This window comes from Crocuta crocuta, unplaced genomic scaffold, assembly GCF_008692635.1.
Source record: "Crocuta crocuta isolate KB4526 unplaced genomic scaffold, BGI_CrCroc_1.0 scaffold72, whole genome shotgun sequence".
NCBI lineage: Eukaryota > Metazoa > Chordata > Mammalia > Carnivora > Hyaenidae > Crocuta > Crocuta crocuta.
In genome coordinates, this window is record NW_027529427.1 from 7,996,674 (window position 1) to 8,013,190 (window position 16,517).

The 16,517-nt window shown below is 41.8% G+C and overlaps 1 protein-coding gene across 1 annotated transcript in view; it reads right to left on the reverse strand.

The window, feature by feature from the left end:
- CACNA2D4 (calcium voltage-gated channel auxiliary subunit alpha2delta 4) overlaps positions 1-16,517 on the reverse strand; it is a 117,370-nt gene that overhangs the window by 86,776 nt on the left and 14,077 nt on the right. Inside the window, exons 7-14 of the mRNA XM_077759004.1 lie at positions 7,958-8,018; positions 7,148-7,298; positions 5,373-5,447; positions 4,371-4,460; positions 4,145-4,258; positions 3,574-3,652; positions 1,971-2,104; positions 155-232 (exon numbers count right to left, since the gene is read on the reverse strand). Coding sequence (XP_077615130.1) covers positions 155-232; positions 1,971-2,104; positions 3,574-3,652; positions 4,145-4,258; positions 4,371-4,460; positions 5,373-5,447; positions 7,148-7,298; positions 7,958-8,018 — 782 coding nt within the window. The remainder of the gene's footprint in view (positions 1-154; positions 233-1,970; positions 2,105-3,573; positions 3,653-4,144; positions 4,259-4,370; positions 4,461-5,372; positions 5,448-7,147; positions 7,299-7,957; positions 8,019-16,517) is intronic.

Genomic DNA, 16,517 nt, shown 5'->3' on the forward strand with positions numbered 1-16,517 from the left:
TAGGTGGTTGGGCATAAGGCTTGGAATCTGAATATAAAACCCTCTTGAGGTGGTTCTGATGCCCAGCCAATCAAGAACCATTTGGTCTAAAGATGCTAGCCAGGGGCCCCAACTTCTAAAATCTGTTGCAACTTCTCAGAGAGTGGCCACTCACCGTTTCATTTTTTTTGCTGAAGACTGGCATGGCCACAGTGGTGAGAAGCATCAAGCTTTGTGCTTGCGAAGTGAAGAGCTGTCAGGGAGGAGAGCAAAGGACACAGAGCTCAGAGTCCACAGGGTGGAGGACCCACAGTCACCAATGTCAACTATCACTGAAGTGTCACCTTCCAAAAGGAGGAAGAAACCACAAGTGAGGTTCCCCTTCTCTACAAAAGGAGAACTGGCAGAAATGCTGGTGGAGAGAGGTGGGCTGGGGAGGGGACCAGGTCAGTGTCACTTAGCAATGACAGTCCTAAGCCAGGGCAAGTGTCAAAACCCCAGAACCCACAACCCAGCTCCCAAACATGCTTGCAAAGTACTCTTGTCTTGGCCATGCCAAGGATGAGCATGAGCCATGGAATGGGCCCATCTCACACATGCCCAAAATCTCTGCTACGGACCCAAGGTTGGCACAAATGACAGCCCAGGGCAGTTAAGAAGGAGAAGGACACTGACACAGAGCCACCTGCAAACACAAGTGCATGCAGGAGGAAGCACAGCTCAGGGGCAGGCCATGGTGTAGTTGTAGCTGACCTTAGGGTCACTCCTTACACACATGGGACAGACCTACAACCTTTCCTCACTCAGAATGCCAGAGCCACATCATTCCCCACTTCCAAAATGGCCTTCCTCCTGACTGCCTCATCTCACTGTGAAGTTCCTTCAGCCTTCTTGGAAGGGGCTCTGCACAAGCACCCCGCTTTATCATGAAGATAGGTCCTTACAGGTGGCATGTGCAGGTATGTTTAATATGTGTGATCTTCAGGATCAACCAAAGGAGGGTCCTGAGCCATGGACGCCTACAGTATACTTTCTTGGAGAATGAAGAAATTTTTAAAAGTTGAATATATTTGACATATAACATTGTGTAAACTTAAGGTGTTGTTGCTTTGATACATTTAGATATTGCCATTGTACTGATGTTATGTACATTACATAACTATATTAGGATATTGTCTATATTCATTATTCTGTGCACAAGTCACTAACCATCAAGTCTCTTCCCCTTCCTCATCTGATTTTTCACTTTAGAGTTTGGAAGTAAGGTTTTCTGAAAGTGAGTGGTTTCAGTTAACCAATGTTTTACTAGCTCCTGGAACCAGGAGGTTGGCCAAGGGGATGCAAGAAGTAGCCTGGGTCCCTGATGACCAGGTAGCTCCTCATCAGCTCTGGGCTGGCCACCTCTAAAGTTCTTTTACATGATGGAGAAGTGCGCTTTTCTCTTATTTAAGCCATTATGTTCAGGTCTCTCTCAATCCCAGGCTGAGACATTACCACTGAAGCAGGTGACTATGTAGGTGATATGATTTGAGAAGTGCCAGAAAGGTCTCTCTTGCCCCCACACATCTCATCTACTTTGGTTATCTATGCCTTTGTGTAAGTCACTGCAACCCAAGGGCGGTCTCTGAAAGTGCAGGAAGGAGAGCACCTGATGAAGCCATAGTATCTCAAATTACTGGTTAGATACCTTTCTTCCTGAAACAAGTAGGAGAGAAGGACAATGAGGGAGGTGAGGACAATGGGAAGAAGGGAGGAACGAGTCTGGAGCAGAGGTGCTCTGTCCATGGAGAATAGCCTTGGGCAGGTCTGCTCACGGTATTTCTGCACCCCTGGGGGTAGCATACAGGCAATTGGTCTTCTAGTGGGCTGAGGGTATTCACCCCTTCACGCCATCTCCCGAGGAGGTACTCTGCTTACCCCTCTCTCCTGACCCAGGAAGTTACCTCTTATTCCCTGGAGCCCCTAACTCTGGAGCAGGGTCAAGCCCCCACCTTGCTGTCCATGTAGGCTTCCGTCCAGGTGATGTCATGGTCATGGTTGATGACCATGGGGCGGCTGAGCACATGCAGGTACTCCATCACATTCTCCTGCGCGTCTGCCAGTGTGGAGATGTGTGTGTAGTAGCCTGGCAGAGAAAAGGGTCATATGGTTGTGGAAAGCTGGGGGTTCCACTTGGAATCGCTCTGCAGGGCCCATATATGCTCCCCCAGCTGTTCTCAGCTTACAGGTAGGTTGGGCCTTCACTAGGAGCTTCCCTGGGCCACAGGGAACTACTTCTCCCAAAGTTGTGCCCTTCCCCAGGGGCATCGGGAGGCCAGTGGTGCTGCCTCAATCCAGGATCACTCTGGGATGCGGGGGGGGGGGGGCNAGAAATGCCACAGGAGCAGCAGGGGCTTAGTGGCTTGGTTTCCCTCTCACAATGATGCCCTCTTCACTTTCTTACAGGGTCATTTCCCAAAAGGACCCTCTCCTGCAGGCAACTCTGACTTGGGGTCCATTTTCAGGGAGTCCAGTTTAAGACAGTAGCTGGGTGTCCCTTAAACCTACTATCTCTGACCACTGTCCTTTTTTGGTTACAGGGAGGAGTGCTATAGCGTTTTGGTTGTAGCCATGGTGATATTTAAAAGAGCAAATGGCTTATAAGGCTATCACTGACTTAGTACATGTTTACCTGTCTGGTCTCATTGCGTATCACCTCCCACAAAACACTCATTCCAACCTCTAGGAAGTGAAAGCATTTTCCATTCCCAGCATGCATCTTATCTCAGATCCTTTGAACATGTTCTTCACTTTGTCTGGAACATCCTTCAATGATCTGTATGTCTGGCTGAGTCCTACCATTCTTTATGTCTCAGCATAGACATCACTTCCTTTAGGAAGCCCTCCCTGCCACCTCCAAATGGGGGAAGTGCCTCTCCCATCGCTCTCCCAGCCCCTGTGCATTTCAGATTATATCACCACTGATGACTTGTCTGTTTTTTCTACTGGGAAGCAGCAAGAGAAAGACTGAGTCTGTCCTGACCACAATTTGGAAGCTTTGCCAGGCACCATAGTACCTGCTCAATAAACTTTGGTTGAATCAAGAGGGACCAAGTTGGCATTGCACAGCCCAGGCCTTTGGCTCTGGCCGGAGACAGACGAGGACTACATCCAAAACATTATTCTAAAGACAATGATGACCCTCTGCTTTTTGTCTGGAAGCAGAACCAGAGTATATGGGCTTAATTTCCAACAAGAGGAATGGAGGCTAGATATGAGAGAACTGACATTTAAACTGTGGGTCTCATCCCTACATCACTCTGCCTGTATTGTGATTCATACAGGCTTTATTTGAAGAGAGAGTTTTCTCTTCTGCAAACACTGGACAGATGACCTCTAAGTTTCATTTCAGGTGACTTTATGACTTAGAGTCCTGCAAGGGTAATCAGGTATTTACTTACGGTTTTCCCGGGGCAATGTACATTTTGTTAGAAGGAGGGGCAGATACTGTCCCTTGATGCAGCACCTCTGTAAGGCCCCGATGCAGGAGCCATGGCTCAGAACCTCCAAAGACTTGGTGCAGGCTGGAAGGAGCTCTGCTCACACACCACCTACCTTTGTTGTTACATGCTATCCATTTCATGCGGTCAGCGAAAGTCACTTCTCTTCCAATCAGGTAAGTGAAAACTCGAACCTAATCCACAAGACACAGATGCACTCAGCAGCCATAAGTAGTGTTATGGCCATAAGTAGTATTAATATTATTTATGTGAGTCTTAGATGTCAGGTCAAGCACTTTGCTGACTTTGGATTCTCCACTCTCATCCTTTGGACCAGAAAGAACCCTGAGGCCCAGGCAGCAATGGGACTTGCCAGGGCTGTGGTGATGTGGGCTAGATATAGAGTGGAGGGTCATTGCCTGGCAGTTTTCATCTGAACACCACATCTGGTCTCTCACCCTGCACTGTCTCTCACATGAGTCCTCTGTGCCTAGGATCACCATAATTTTGGAATGCCAATCTGGGACATACTATCTGAATTTACTAATGTGTCTAATGGGGGAGGGCATTTGGACTCAGGGCAAGCCTGTTTTCTCTGGGCACCACTGGTTATCCCATGCAGGCAGTAGGAAAACACTTCCCTTGGTCTCTTCCCCTGCCCCCTTGACCTCCACCAGAAGGGTAACCTTGCGGTCAGGCCAGTTGTACTTCTCAAATACTGGCTCATAGTCCTCCACGGCCCCATCAGTGATCAGCATGATGGCCTGGTTGCAGAGGCTCCCTTGCCGGGCCTCTTGGAACTGTGTGGGGAAAGAGCAGGCAACATGACTGCAGCCCAACAACTGCCCTCCCCACATCTCCACCCCATCTACTAGCCCTTCATTCTCCCCCAGCTTTGCCGGGTGTGGGTACCTGCTGCAGGATCTGGAAGGCTTCTGTCAAGGCTTGATTCACGACACCCACACCCTTGACCATCAACTCATCTACCAGCTGTTTGAAATGCTGTCATGGGTAAGAAATTAGAGGATGGTTAGTGGATTGACAGCCAAGGAACCTTCCTCTTTGGTCTTAATTTCAGAGGCTGTTTAGAGCTATTTGCCCAGAATGTGACTGCAGGATCCATGTCTTCATGATCCAGCTAATTTCATGGCTGGACCCTACAACAGATGTTTCTCAAGATGTGCCCCCAAGATAAAGAGAGAGTGTAAGTAGCTGAGTGCAAACACATCCCCACTACTGGAAGTAAATGCCAAGAGTGAGCCCATTCAGTGCAGGGAGGAAAGTCCACACAGACCTGCTGGGAACCAGCATCCTCAGACCCCCAGCATCCTCAGACCCAGCCCAACATAACCCAATGGTGAGCATTTCACCGGAGAAACCATGGAGGCCACTAGGGGCTCCAGTGACCAACCTGGGGCTGGGATTCAAGAAGCCAAACTCAAATTCTCCAGTCACAGAAAGAAGGATCTGTGACATGCAAACTTTTCCTTTTAAAAAAGTTACCACGTACTCTCCTCCTTGTCCTTTGAGAAAGACTCAATCCAATGGGTTTGAACTTCTCTCCCTATTGGGGAAGTTCTTCATCAAGACTGATACAGTAGAAAGGCCCACAGAGGAGGCAAAGAGGAAAACTGAGTCTTGGATAATCCACAGAGTGAAAAAGCAGTTCTGAGTAAGTGTTATTTCCCTTGGATAGTGTCTCTCTTTGCTCATGATTTGTTCTGATAAGCAGGCAGCATATTTATGAGGCAACTTCTTGGGTGTATTTACATGGGTAACTGCCTTGCCCTCTTTCCTAGTGTCATGGGAATAAGTAAAGGAGGCCATCAGGCAGTCTATTCAGGTGACTGCCCACCATCCTAATTGAGCAGGGGCTCAGAAGCATCAGGCACTCACCTGATGGTAGACACTCACCTCACGATTGTCTCGATCTGCCTGGACAAGGATCCCTTTAAAACAAGGCTCGATGTAATGGATGTAGTCACTGTACTGCAGTTGCAGAGGGCAGAGGGGACAGGAGAACAGATAGGGTCAATTTGGAATCTCAGGCAATTCACAGGCTACCTAGGCACCTGTGTAATATTATCTTGAGGTACCCTATGCTTCTGGCAGTTTTTTCCTGAGTAGAGAGAAAGGAGTATAGAGAATAGTGGGGCCTAAACTCTAAAAATTCTCCCTCAAATCTCGGTGTTTGTCTTCTCAGGTGGCTCAGTGATGTCCATCTCCTTGAACACACAGAGAACCCGAAGGTACAGAGAAAATTCCTTTGGTCTCCGCTCCTAGGACCAGACAAAGTACCTTCCACAAGAATCCCAGAGCCTTCTAGTCCTTCTGTGTTCAGACCCCTCCCCAGTGCCTGGGTCTGGGGATTAGGAACTGCGTTCTTTTACCTTTTGCCTTGCATTTACGATCAAGATCCTCTAGCTGTCAGCAGGGAATGGGAAGGGGGAAAATGAATGACTACTGCCCTCTTTTTCTTAATCTCTCCATTTCCCTATAGTTAAAATTCAAATCTTCAAGTTGTCTTTAATCTACTTCTGTTTAAATATGAGAGGGAGAAAGGGAGATGATGGTGACACGGTGGTAGGAATGCACGCAGGTTCTAGGGCAAGTGCTAGGGTGTTCTGGGGAAGGTCAGGAACACATGTTTCTCCTGCCTCTCCTCCCCCAAAGCAGGAGAAAGACTGGGAGAGAGGAGGGGCAGGAGCACACTCCCACTCCTGTGGAGTAGTGGGGCCTGTTCTTGTAGCTGTCTTGTCACTGCTGCAGGTCATGTCTAGGGACAAATGTGGTGGAGCTGGGGAGGGCGGGGTCCAGGGGTGGTGCCGGTGGGTAAATGTTGCAGGCCTCAGGGGAGCAGCTCAGGGATGAGAGGGCCCTTCTTACTCCCAGGATGAACATCTTGAAGTTAGACCATTTTGCCTTGATATTTCTTTACTAGATACACAAATTCCATTGAAAACAAGCATTTTCAGCAATGTGACAAGCTGATCAGGAAAGCTTGGGATCAGGTGGCCTTCAAATTGATGCCCTCAACTCTGCCTCCTTGAAGGGCTGAACTGGTCAGCTCTTTCAGTGCATTGAAGGCATTCTCCTGACTTGCTATCTCCCCATTTCCTTCTGCTTCACTCCTCTCCTTCATTACTTTTCTAAGACAGGCAGAGTTATCCTCAGGAAGAGTTGCCGTGAAAGCAGGACTAGGGTCTGCTGGTCCCTTTCTAGCCCCCACTACCGACGTTCCCCTTCTAATGTGTCTGGATTTGGTGGGATGAAGGAGGTAGGAGGACTGGGAATTAAAAAGCAAGAGCCCAAGGCTCACTCATCCTAAGCATAAAGGAGAGGCTGTTCCAGTGTTGGGTACCAGTCAAGAGCACATGGATGGGGGTGAGTTAAGTATTTTCTCAGGGCCAGTGCCTCTTAATTTTTATTCCCAGACTCATCGGAGAAATTGATGAAATCTGTGGAATCAGAAAAGTGGATGCACACATTTTTACACATAATTTCAGAAACTCTGTGGACCTCTTGAAGCCCATCCTTGGTCCAACCTTAGGATAGAAGCCCCAGCTTCAGAGAAGAGAATCATTCTACAGTGTAAGGCATCAAGTGATTGTAAGTATAGGTCATTCTAGTGCAGGCAGAACGTTTTTTTTCCTGAGGAGAGCTATTCTAGAACAGGAAGTTACATTTACCGCAATGATATTAACAAAGTCATTCTCCCCCAGTGTGTCTAGGATGGTGGCAATGGTGTGCTTGGCAATAGTCATCCGCAGCCCCTTCATGCTGCCACTCGTATCCACCACAATCACTATGTCCTTGGGAGAAGTAGCAGCTTGTATGTACCTTTAACAGAAAGAAAGCACAGGTCAATGATGGGAAAACTAAAGCCAGAACAGCCACCCAACTGAGTCTCTAGTTATTTCTATTCAGATTGTGGCTCAAGTGTACTCAAGGTTCAGGTCAACAATCCATCAATGCCAGCTTTTATCATGTCCGACAACTACTCAGTATAGTTCTAAAGCCATTTTGGGGTCAACAATTGGGAATGTGCTCATCTAACGGACCTGTCAGGTGAGAGGAAGGTTCGGTCCTGGTGGTAACCCTTGTCCTCTTTGTTTTGGACCAGCCAAGCTCCTATAGGGGCAGGCAGCAGGAAGGGAGAGAGCTGGATTTCACCCTCAGATTCCATTACAAATCTGCCAGAGGAGGGGTGTGGAGGGAGAGGAGAGTCTGGCAGAGGATTGATTTGGAGACATCTCAATGTGCTGGAAGGAGGTTTGGGGTGAGAAAGACAAGTGTGATGAGTCCTGGAGCAAGAGCAGCTGCAGAGAAGAGAAATACAGCTGGCAACTCTTCCTGCTTCTGCACTGGGTTCAGGTTCTACGCACCTGAGGCTCTTGGCTGGTGGTGGGGGTAGGGTAGAGACTGGAGGAGAATTAGGCAGAACCCAAAGGTTATAAGAGAGATGCCAGCACCAGAGACTTTTCCCCTAGAGCTCTTACCAGCCACGATTTCTGCAGTCGAAGGCAATGACTCCATTCTCATCAGGTGTCCATTTGATGCCTGGGGAAATAAAGGCTGGTTCTTTCAGCAGCTTAGTAAAGAGCACTGGTTGGGTGGTGATGTCCAGTTTGGTCACCCCCAGGGTAGGGATAGCAGTGGACCTGGGCAGCAGGGTGTGGGGCCACTGTAAGCTAAGGAGGAAGGCCGACTTACAGAGGGATACCTACCACCCACACTCCCCAGACCCAGAGTTGGGGTTACTTTCACAGGTCGGCCCCCCAAAATGTGATATCTGGGACTCATTTGTGACTGAACCTCACATCAAGGGGAAGCCTGAAGGAGGTGTGACAGTTAACATCCACTACCATCAGCAAAGCATGAACAGAGCAGTAAACAGCCAGTACTCTGCTCTCTAGCCCACCTGCTTTACTCAGCTTAATTAAGCTCACTGGGAGAAGTGATTTGGCTATAAGACTGCAAGCTCCTTGAAGTCAGGGTTTTCCAGTGTCTAGTGCGGTGTCTAACATAGTACCTAGCAGAGTTGATGCTCAATAAATGTTTGTTACATGAATGCAAAATGAATGAATGAGTATGAAAGGTCTTGCCTTGAGCACTAGCAGAATGATTTTGTCTTATTCATCTGATCAAAAACTTGGGTAAATGTACACAAAGCACAGATAACGCTGACATGATCAATGATAGAATCTCTTTTGAAAGATTTTAATGATTGGGAATAAAGGGTTCAAAATAAGGAGATTAAAAATAACAGGTGAAACTTTAGTTGGTTATGTTTGGGCTAGAATAAAGGTTGTGTCAGTATCATGAATGTTTAGAATCTCCAAGAGATCGTCCTGTTCCATAACACTTAGACTTCAGATGAGATACACCCTTTGCTGGTCTCTCAAAGGTAGGAGATGTTTTCAGAGATCATGCCCCAAAACTAGACAAATGAAAGCAGAGTCCCAAGAGTGAGGGGCAGGGGTCTGGGAAGCCAGGAGCCAAGGCCTGGAAGGAAGAAACAGGACTAGAGGATGGTGGGAGCTTTAGTAACAATGGTTCTGATGTAGACCTGCAGACAGCTGTGAGAAGTAGGGTCCTACAAAGGACACATTCCTATAGCAGCAGCACAGGTGTGAGGAATCTGATCCTTAGAATAGTAACGAGGAGGATAAACTGCACCTAAGGTTCTAGGTTCTGAACCAAAACCTTAGAAGAGGGTTTTAGTGGTCCTGGTGGGGGTACTCTCAACTCCAAGAAGAAATAGAGGTGGTCCTCTTAGGGGAAAGCTTGCCTCTTGAAGTGGTAGGGCCTCGCGGGCAAAGATGACCGAAAACACGAGAAACAGGCAGTGTGGTGAGAGGCAGCAGAAGCAAGAACCATCAGATACAGCCTCCTAAGGATTACAGATGTTGGAACTACCAAATACAAAGTAGAAGATAGCTATGTTGAAGAAATCATCAGGAAGAAGATATAACACGAAGTGATTAGGAACAAAGAAACAGCCTTAAGAATATGGAATGTTTTTCTAAATGTTGAGAAAAAAATGCATAATGGGCTATGCAGAGGTAAAGAGACAACCCATGCATTTGAAGGATTCCACCAGAGGCTAGAATGAGAAGGTCTAATATATGTCTGGCTGGGACTATAGAAAGAGAAAAGGGAAAGCACAAGGAAAGACAATGGCCACAGAGCTGACATTGGCAAATGCTCTAGGACTGAGAAACAGTCCAAATCCACAGATCTAGAAAGCACAGTATATCCCAAGCAGGATAAATAAGATATCCACATATAGACACGTAGTAGTGAAACCACAGAACTCCAAAGGCAAATACATACATACATACTTTGAAAACAGCCAGAAAAGCTAGAATACTTACAAAGGAAGAGCAGTTAAACTGATAGCAGATTTTCATAACATCAATGGAAGCCGGAAGACAGTAGAAACACAGTTTTAAGGTGTTGAGAGAAAATGATTGCTAATTTAGAAATGCATTCATTCCTGGCCAAACAATCATTAAAGAATACAACAATTTTGATAGAGACCAAAAGTGTTGTTTTTTGAACTCTGCTTGGGGGTTTCTAGTTTCTCTGTGCTGTTATTTATTGCAAACTATTTCTCAGGGGTGTGTCATTAAATGTAAGCTTAGTCACTTGTGTCCAAAAAAAAAAAAAAAGAAAGAAAGAAAGAAAGAAAAAGGACTTGGCCTTTTCTGTTTAAATGAGAGGATAACAGGAAATGATTTGTGTAACTTGTAAAGATTAAAAAAGGATGAATTAAAAAGCAAAACAAAAAAGTGGAGATAAAATAAAATGGTTATAGATAAACAAAACGGGAGCATTTTACCACCAAGAGACCCATCAGAAAGGAACTCCTGACATTTACTTCAAGAAGGAAAAGGATCTTGAAAAAACATTTTGAGATGCATGAAGGAATGGTGGGCAAATAAAATATCTTTGAATATCTTTGAAAACAAAGATTTCACTCCAAATAGGCAATGTTTGTTTTAAGAAAGAGCAATAGTATCTAATTTGTGGGAATCAAAAAAGGGATATATTACATGACAGTGGAATAGACAGTGGAATAGCCAAGGTGGGAAAAGTAGATGTAAGCACAAGAGTCCTAAAGCTGTTTTGTGACTGGAAGGAGATAAAAATATTATTTAATTAAAACAATTTTTAATAGTTTATTGTCAAGTTGGTTTCCATATAACACCCAGTGCTCATCCCGTCAGTGCCCTCCCCCATGCCCATCTTCCCCCTTTCTTTCCACCCCCCATCAGTCCTCAGTTTGTTCTCAGCATTCAAGAGTCTCTCATGGTATTATTTAATTTTAACTTTATAGGTTAAGTATGCCTGGTAAAATTGCAGGGGTAATTACTAAAGGATAAGTTCCAAACTTATTGAAAAATAGAGAAGTAATGAGGGAAGGAGATATTTATAAAAAATGCCAATCTCTGTAAAAGACAAACAAGGGGAAAGAGGAAACATAATAATAGAAGGACAAATAAAAATTTTAAAAATCATATAATAGCATGTTAAAAATATCAATAATACAATATGTGTAAACATGTTTAAGTTGCCAACCAGTAAAAGAAATGTCAGTCTGGATAAAAATTGAAAAACTATGAGCTATTTTCAAGACATATGATTAAAGGAAAATGACATAGAAGGTTGGAAGTAAAAGGAGGCAAAAAATATATATCACCCAAATACTAACCAAGAACAAACTGGTATCATTCTATGGATATGAGACAAAATAAACTTATAACAAAATACATCATAGGGGCTAAAGAGAATCAAGCAGACATAAATCAGCAAATATATAAAAAATTTAAACAGAATTTTTCATCCAACAATTAGAGCACACATATTCTTTTCAAGCACACATGGAATATTTATAAAATTTGATGACACACTTGGTGGCATCTCAACTAATTTCACATAAATCAGTACCACATATGCCATGTTTTCTGATTGCAAATAAATTAAATTAGAAATTAATAATAAAAAGATAAATATAAAATCTTTATATATTTAGAGATTTTATAAATTAAAACAATTTTTATTTTGTATACATAAAGAGAGATTCCCAAGTAAGGTGCTCAGTATGGAGCCTGACACAGAGCTTGATCCCATAATCTGAGCCCAAATTTAGAATAGAATGTTCAACCTACTGAGCCATCTAGGTGCCCCTAAAATACACTTTTAAATAACTAAAAGATCAAAGAAGATATCACAGGGAAATTTAAAAATATTTAGAAGAAAATGATAATTTAAACACCACAATGACACCAAAAACACAGGCAATAACTTCTGTGTACGAGAGGACACAATCAATAGATTGAAAAGACAACCACAGAATGGGAGATATCTACAAATTATTGATCTGCTAAGAGGTAGCAGATAAATATAAAGAACTGCAACTCAAGAACAATGAAAGCAAACAACCCTATTCAAAAATAGGTAAAGGACTGGAATAGACATTTCTCCAAAGAAGACACACAATGGCCAATAAGCACATGAGAAGATGCTCAACATCCCTAATCATTAGGAAAATGCAAATCAAAACCATGATGTGATTCAATTTTGTTTTATTTGGTTTTGTTTACATGATGAAGATGAGGAGGAAACTGGAGGCCTTGTGAATTTGGTAGAAATGTAAAATGGTGTAGTTACTATGGAAAACAGTATGGAAGTTCCTCCAAAAATTGAAAATAAGGTTGCTATATGACCCAAGAATTCCATCTCTCAAGACATCCCAAAATAAGTGAAAGCAGGGTCTCAAGTAGGTATTGGTACATCCCTACTTCATAGTAGCATTATTTGCAATAGCTAAAATGTAGAAGAAGCAGCTCAAGTGTCCATCTACAGATAAATGAATAAATGAAATGTGATCTACAATGAAATATTATTCAGTGTTATAAAGGATGGAAATTCTGATATATGCTACAACGTGGATGAATTTGGAGGACATTACACTAAGTTAAATAAGTCAGGTTATAAAAAGACAAATATGGTAGAATTCCACTTATACAAGGTACCTAGAGTAGTCAAAATCAGAGAGACAGAAAGAAGAATGGTGGTTGCCAGAGGCTAAAAAGAAAAAGGGACAGTGAATTATTTTTTTAAATTGGTACAGAGTTCCAATTTTATAAGATGAAAAGAGCTCTGGAGATGGATGGTGGTGATAGTTGCACAACATTATGAATGTACTTAATGCCACTGAATCATACACTTAAAGATAGGTAGGATGGACTCGTACAAATAATACTAAAATTTATGGAACTGCAAAAGACCCCCAAATAGCCAAAGCAATCTTGAGAAAGAACAAAGCTGATGAAATCATGTGCTCTGACTTCAAATTATACTACAGAGCTATAGTAACCAAAACAGTGTGGTACTGACACAAAATAGACACAAAATAGATCAGTGGAACAGGACAGAGAGCCCAGAAATAAATCCACAATTATATAGTTAATTAATCTACAATAAAGAATGCAAGAGCATACAATGGGGAAAAGATGATCTCTTCAATAAATGGTGCTGGGAAAGCTGGATAGCTACATGCAAAAGAATAAAGCTAGACCACTTTCTTACACCATATAAAAAAATAAGCTCAAAATAAATTCAATACCCATATGTAAGACCTGAAACCATAAAATTCCTAGAAGAAAACATAGGCAATAAGTTTCAGTCTTATCAATATTTTTTTGGATAGGTCTCCTCAGCAAGGCAACAAAATAAAAGTAAAATGGGACTACATCGGGATGCCTGGGTGTCTCCGTTGGTTGAGTGTCTGACTCTTGATTTTGGCTCAGGTCATGATCCCAGGGTCATGGGATCAAGCTCCACATTGGGCTCGGCACTGAGCATACAGTCTACTTGAGATTCTCTCTCACCCTCTCCTTCTGCCCCTCTCCCCAACTTGGACTCACTTGTGGTCTCTCTCTCCCTAAAATAAAAGGCTTAAAAAAATGGGACTGCATCAAACTAAAAAAAAAAAAAATTTGCAATGAAGGAATCCATAAACAAAAGACAACCTACTAAATGGGAGAAGATATTTGCAAATGATACACAGTAAGGAACTGATATCCAATATAAAACTCATAAAATTCAACAACAAAAAACCAACATGATTAAAAAATACACAGAGGACTTGAACAGACACTTTTCCAAGATGCCCAATAGACACATGAAAAGATGCTCAACATCACTAATCATCAGGGAAATGTAAATCAAGATACCACCTCACACCTGTCAGAATAGCCATTATCAAAAAGACAAGAAATAACAAGTGTTGGTAATAATGTGGAGATAAGGGAACTCTCATGCACTCTTAGCAGGGAATGTAAATAGGTGCAGCTACTCTGGAAAACAGTATGGAGGCCCTTCAAAAAATTAAAAACAGGATTACCATATAATCCAGCAATTCCATATCTGGATATTTATTTGAAGAAAATAAAAATACTAATTTGAAAAGATATATGCACCTCTATTTTCATTATAGCACTCTTCACAATAGCCAAGATATGGAAGCAACTTGTGTCCATCAATACATGAATGGATAAAGAAGATGTGGTGTATATGTTCAATAGAATAGTATTCAGCCATTAAAAGAATGAAATCTTGCCATTTGCAAAGACATGGATGGAGATAGAAAGTATTATGCTAAGTGAAATAAGTCAGAGAAAAACAAATACCATATGTGAGGAATCTAAAAAACAAATGAACAAACTAAACAAACCAGAAACAGACTAATAGATACAAAGAATGAACTGGTGTTTGCCAGAGGGAAGGGGGTTCAGAAATGGGCAAAAGAGGTGAAGCAGATTAAGAGTTACAAAGTTCCAATTATAAAATAAATAAATAAATAAGTCAAAAGGATGTAATGTACAACATAGGGAATATAGTCAATAATATTGTAACAACTTTGTATAATAACAGAGGGTAACTAGACCTTTTGACATGATCATTTCATAATGTATAAAAATATTGAATCATTATGTTGTACACCTGAAACTAATATAATATATATCAATCGTAATTCCATTTTGTAATTTAGGGTGGTAAATTTTATGTTATATGTGTTTTTCTATAATTAAAAAAAATTTTTAAACCACCACTAATAGCACCTGTGAGATGCAGGGAAAGTAGAGCTTCTAGGGCCAAGGTATTGCCATAAATGCTTATTTTAGAAACAAAGAAAGGCTTAAAATTAAAGCTAAGTGTTTAATTTAATAGGTTAGGAAGAAGCCCTGCAGAATACATTCAAGGAAAGGTAAAAGAGGAGATAAGGTAGAGCTGAAACAGATGACATGGAGAACAAAGAAGCAATAGAGAGCAATCCACAAAGACAAAGATGATTCCTGACTAACAAAACAGAGAAACCAGTGGCAGGATAATAAAGAAAAAATGAGTAATACTATCAATAAAAGGAGAAATAATTATAGATACAGCAGAGATTAAAAAGATGATAGGATAACTTCTTGGAAATAGTTTTGAAAACTCAGATGAAAGGGATGGGTTCTTAGAAAGAGTATTTTACCAAATTAAGAAGAAAGAGAAAGGCTTATTAGTCTTGCAAGTATTAAATGTATTGAAGTGGTAATTTAAAATAGTCTCATAAAGAAAACATCAGGTATATGGCTTTATAGATGAATCCTAACAAACTTTCAAGGAAAAGATCAGTCTAACTTATTTAAATGCTTCCAAAAACCAGAAAAAAAGGGAATACTTCCCAGTTTATTCTATGAAGCTACTATAATTTTGAAAACCAAAGACAGTACAAGAAAAAAATTTTACAAGATCATTTCACTCATGAGTGCAAAAAATCCTAAACAAAATCATTAATAAACTAAATCCAGCAATGCACAAAAGACTAATTTACTATGATCAAGTTACATTTCATATAAATGTAAGGAAGGGTAAACATTAGAAAAGTCAATAGATAATTAGACAAAAGACATAATAGGCATTCCACAGGAGAAGAAATACATACAACACATGATATATGAAGAAAGAGATACTCAGCTTCACCAGTGATCAACTAAAGGCAATGCCAGACCAGTGAAATACCATTTTACACTAAAATGTTACTAACAAAAACTTTTAATGTTTAATAATACTCAGGGTTTGAGAAAATATGGATCAACAGATTCTGTTATTCATGACTGGTGGGAACATAATCAGTGCAAGTATTTTGGAAAACAATTTTGCATAGCAATTCCATTCCTAGGTACATGCCCAAGAGAAACTCAGAATATGTCTCAGGAGACATGTATAAGAACATTCATATCAACGCTGTTCTTAAAAGGAAAAAAAAAGAGAACAAAACCCACCACCACAACAAACCGCCCCTGCAAACAACCCAGACAGGATCAGGAAGATGAGTAAACCGCTATATTGGCCCCCAAGAATATGATGCGGAAAGAAATGACAAAGTACAGACATATGTGACAACCCAGGTGAGTCTTGCTAGTATAATACTGAATGAAAAAGCAAGCTCTAACAGTCTATACTCAAAACCAGTTTAATAAATTTTAAAACTAAGCAAAACAAAACAATATATTGTTTAGGCAGATGTTAATGTGTTCGTAAAAATGAGATAAAACTAAATAACTAAGCAGGGAGCCAAAAAACTTCAAATAGAGGGATAAGTTCAAAGTGCAGGATAGTTGTTACCTGGTCAGTTGAAGGGGGTGAAATTGGGGAGAAGTCAGGGCAGAGGCAGAGGTCCAAGGAGGAGCACATAAGTACATAGAGGTTTGGTAACATTCCAGTTTTTGCGTTGCGATGTAAATATAAGTATTAATTACATTATAAATAAAAGGTTTAAAAAAACATTGAAATAGGCCTGCATGGACCCATGAGAACAGTGCACCATGATCGTGAACAGTCAATCTAATACTGTGCACCTGAGGGCTAATATATAATTATAAATGGATGCGGATGTGAGAGAAGTTGCCCTCCCCTCTTCCTAGACTGATAGGCCATATCTGGACTGTTTTGTCTGCACACAAGTTGATGTCTCTGGATGTGGCAGAAATATTTGCAGGAATT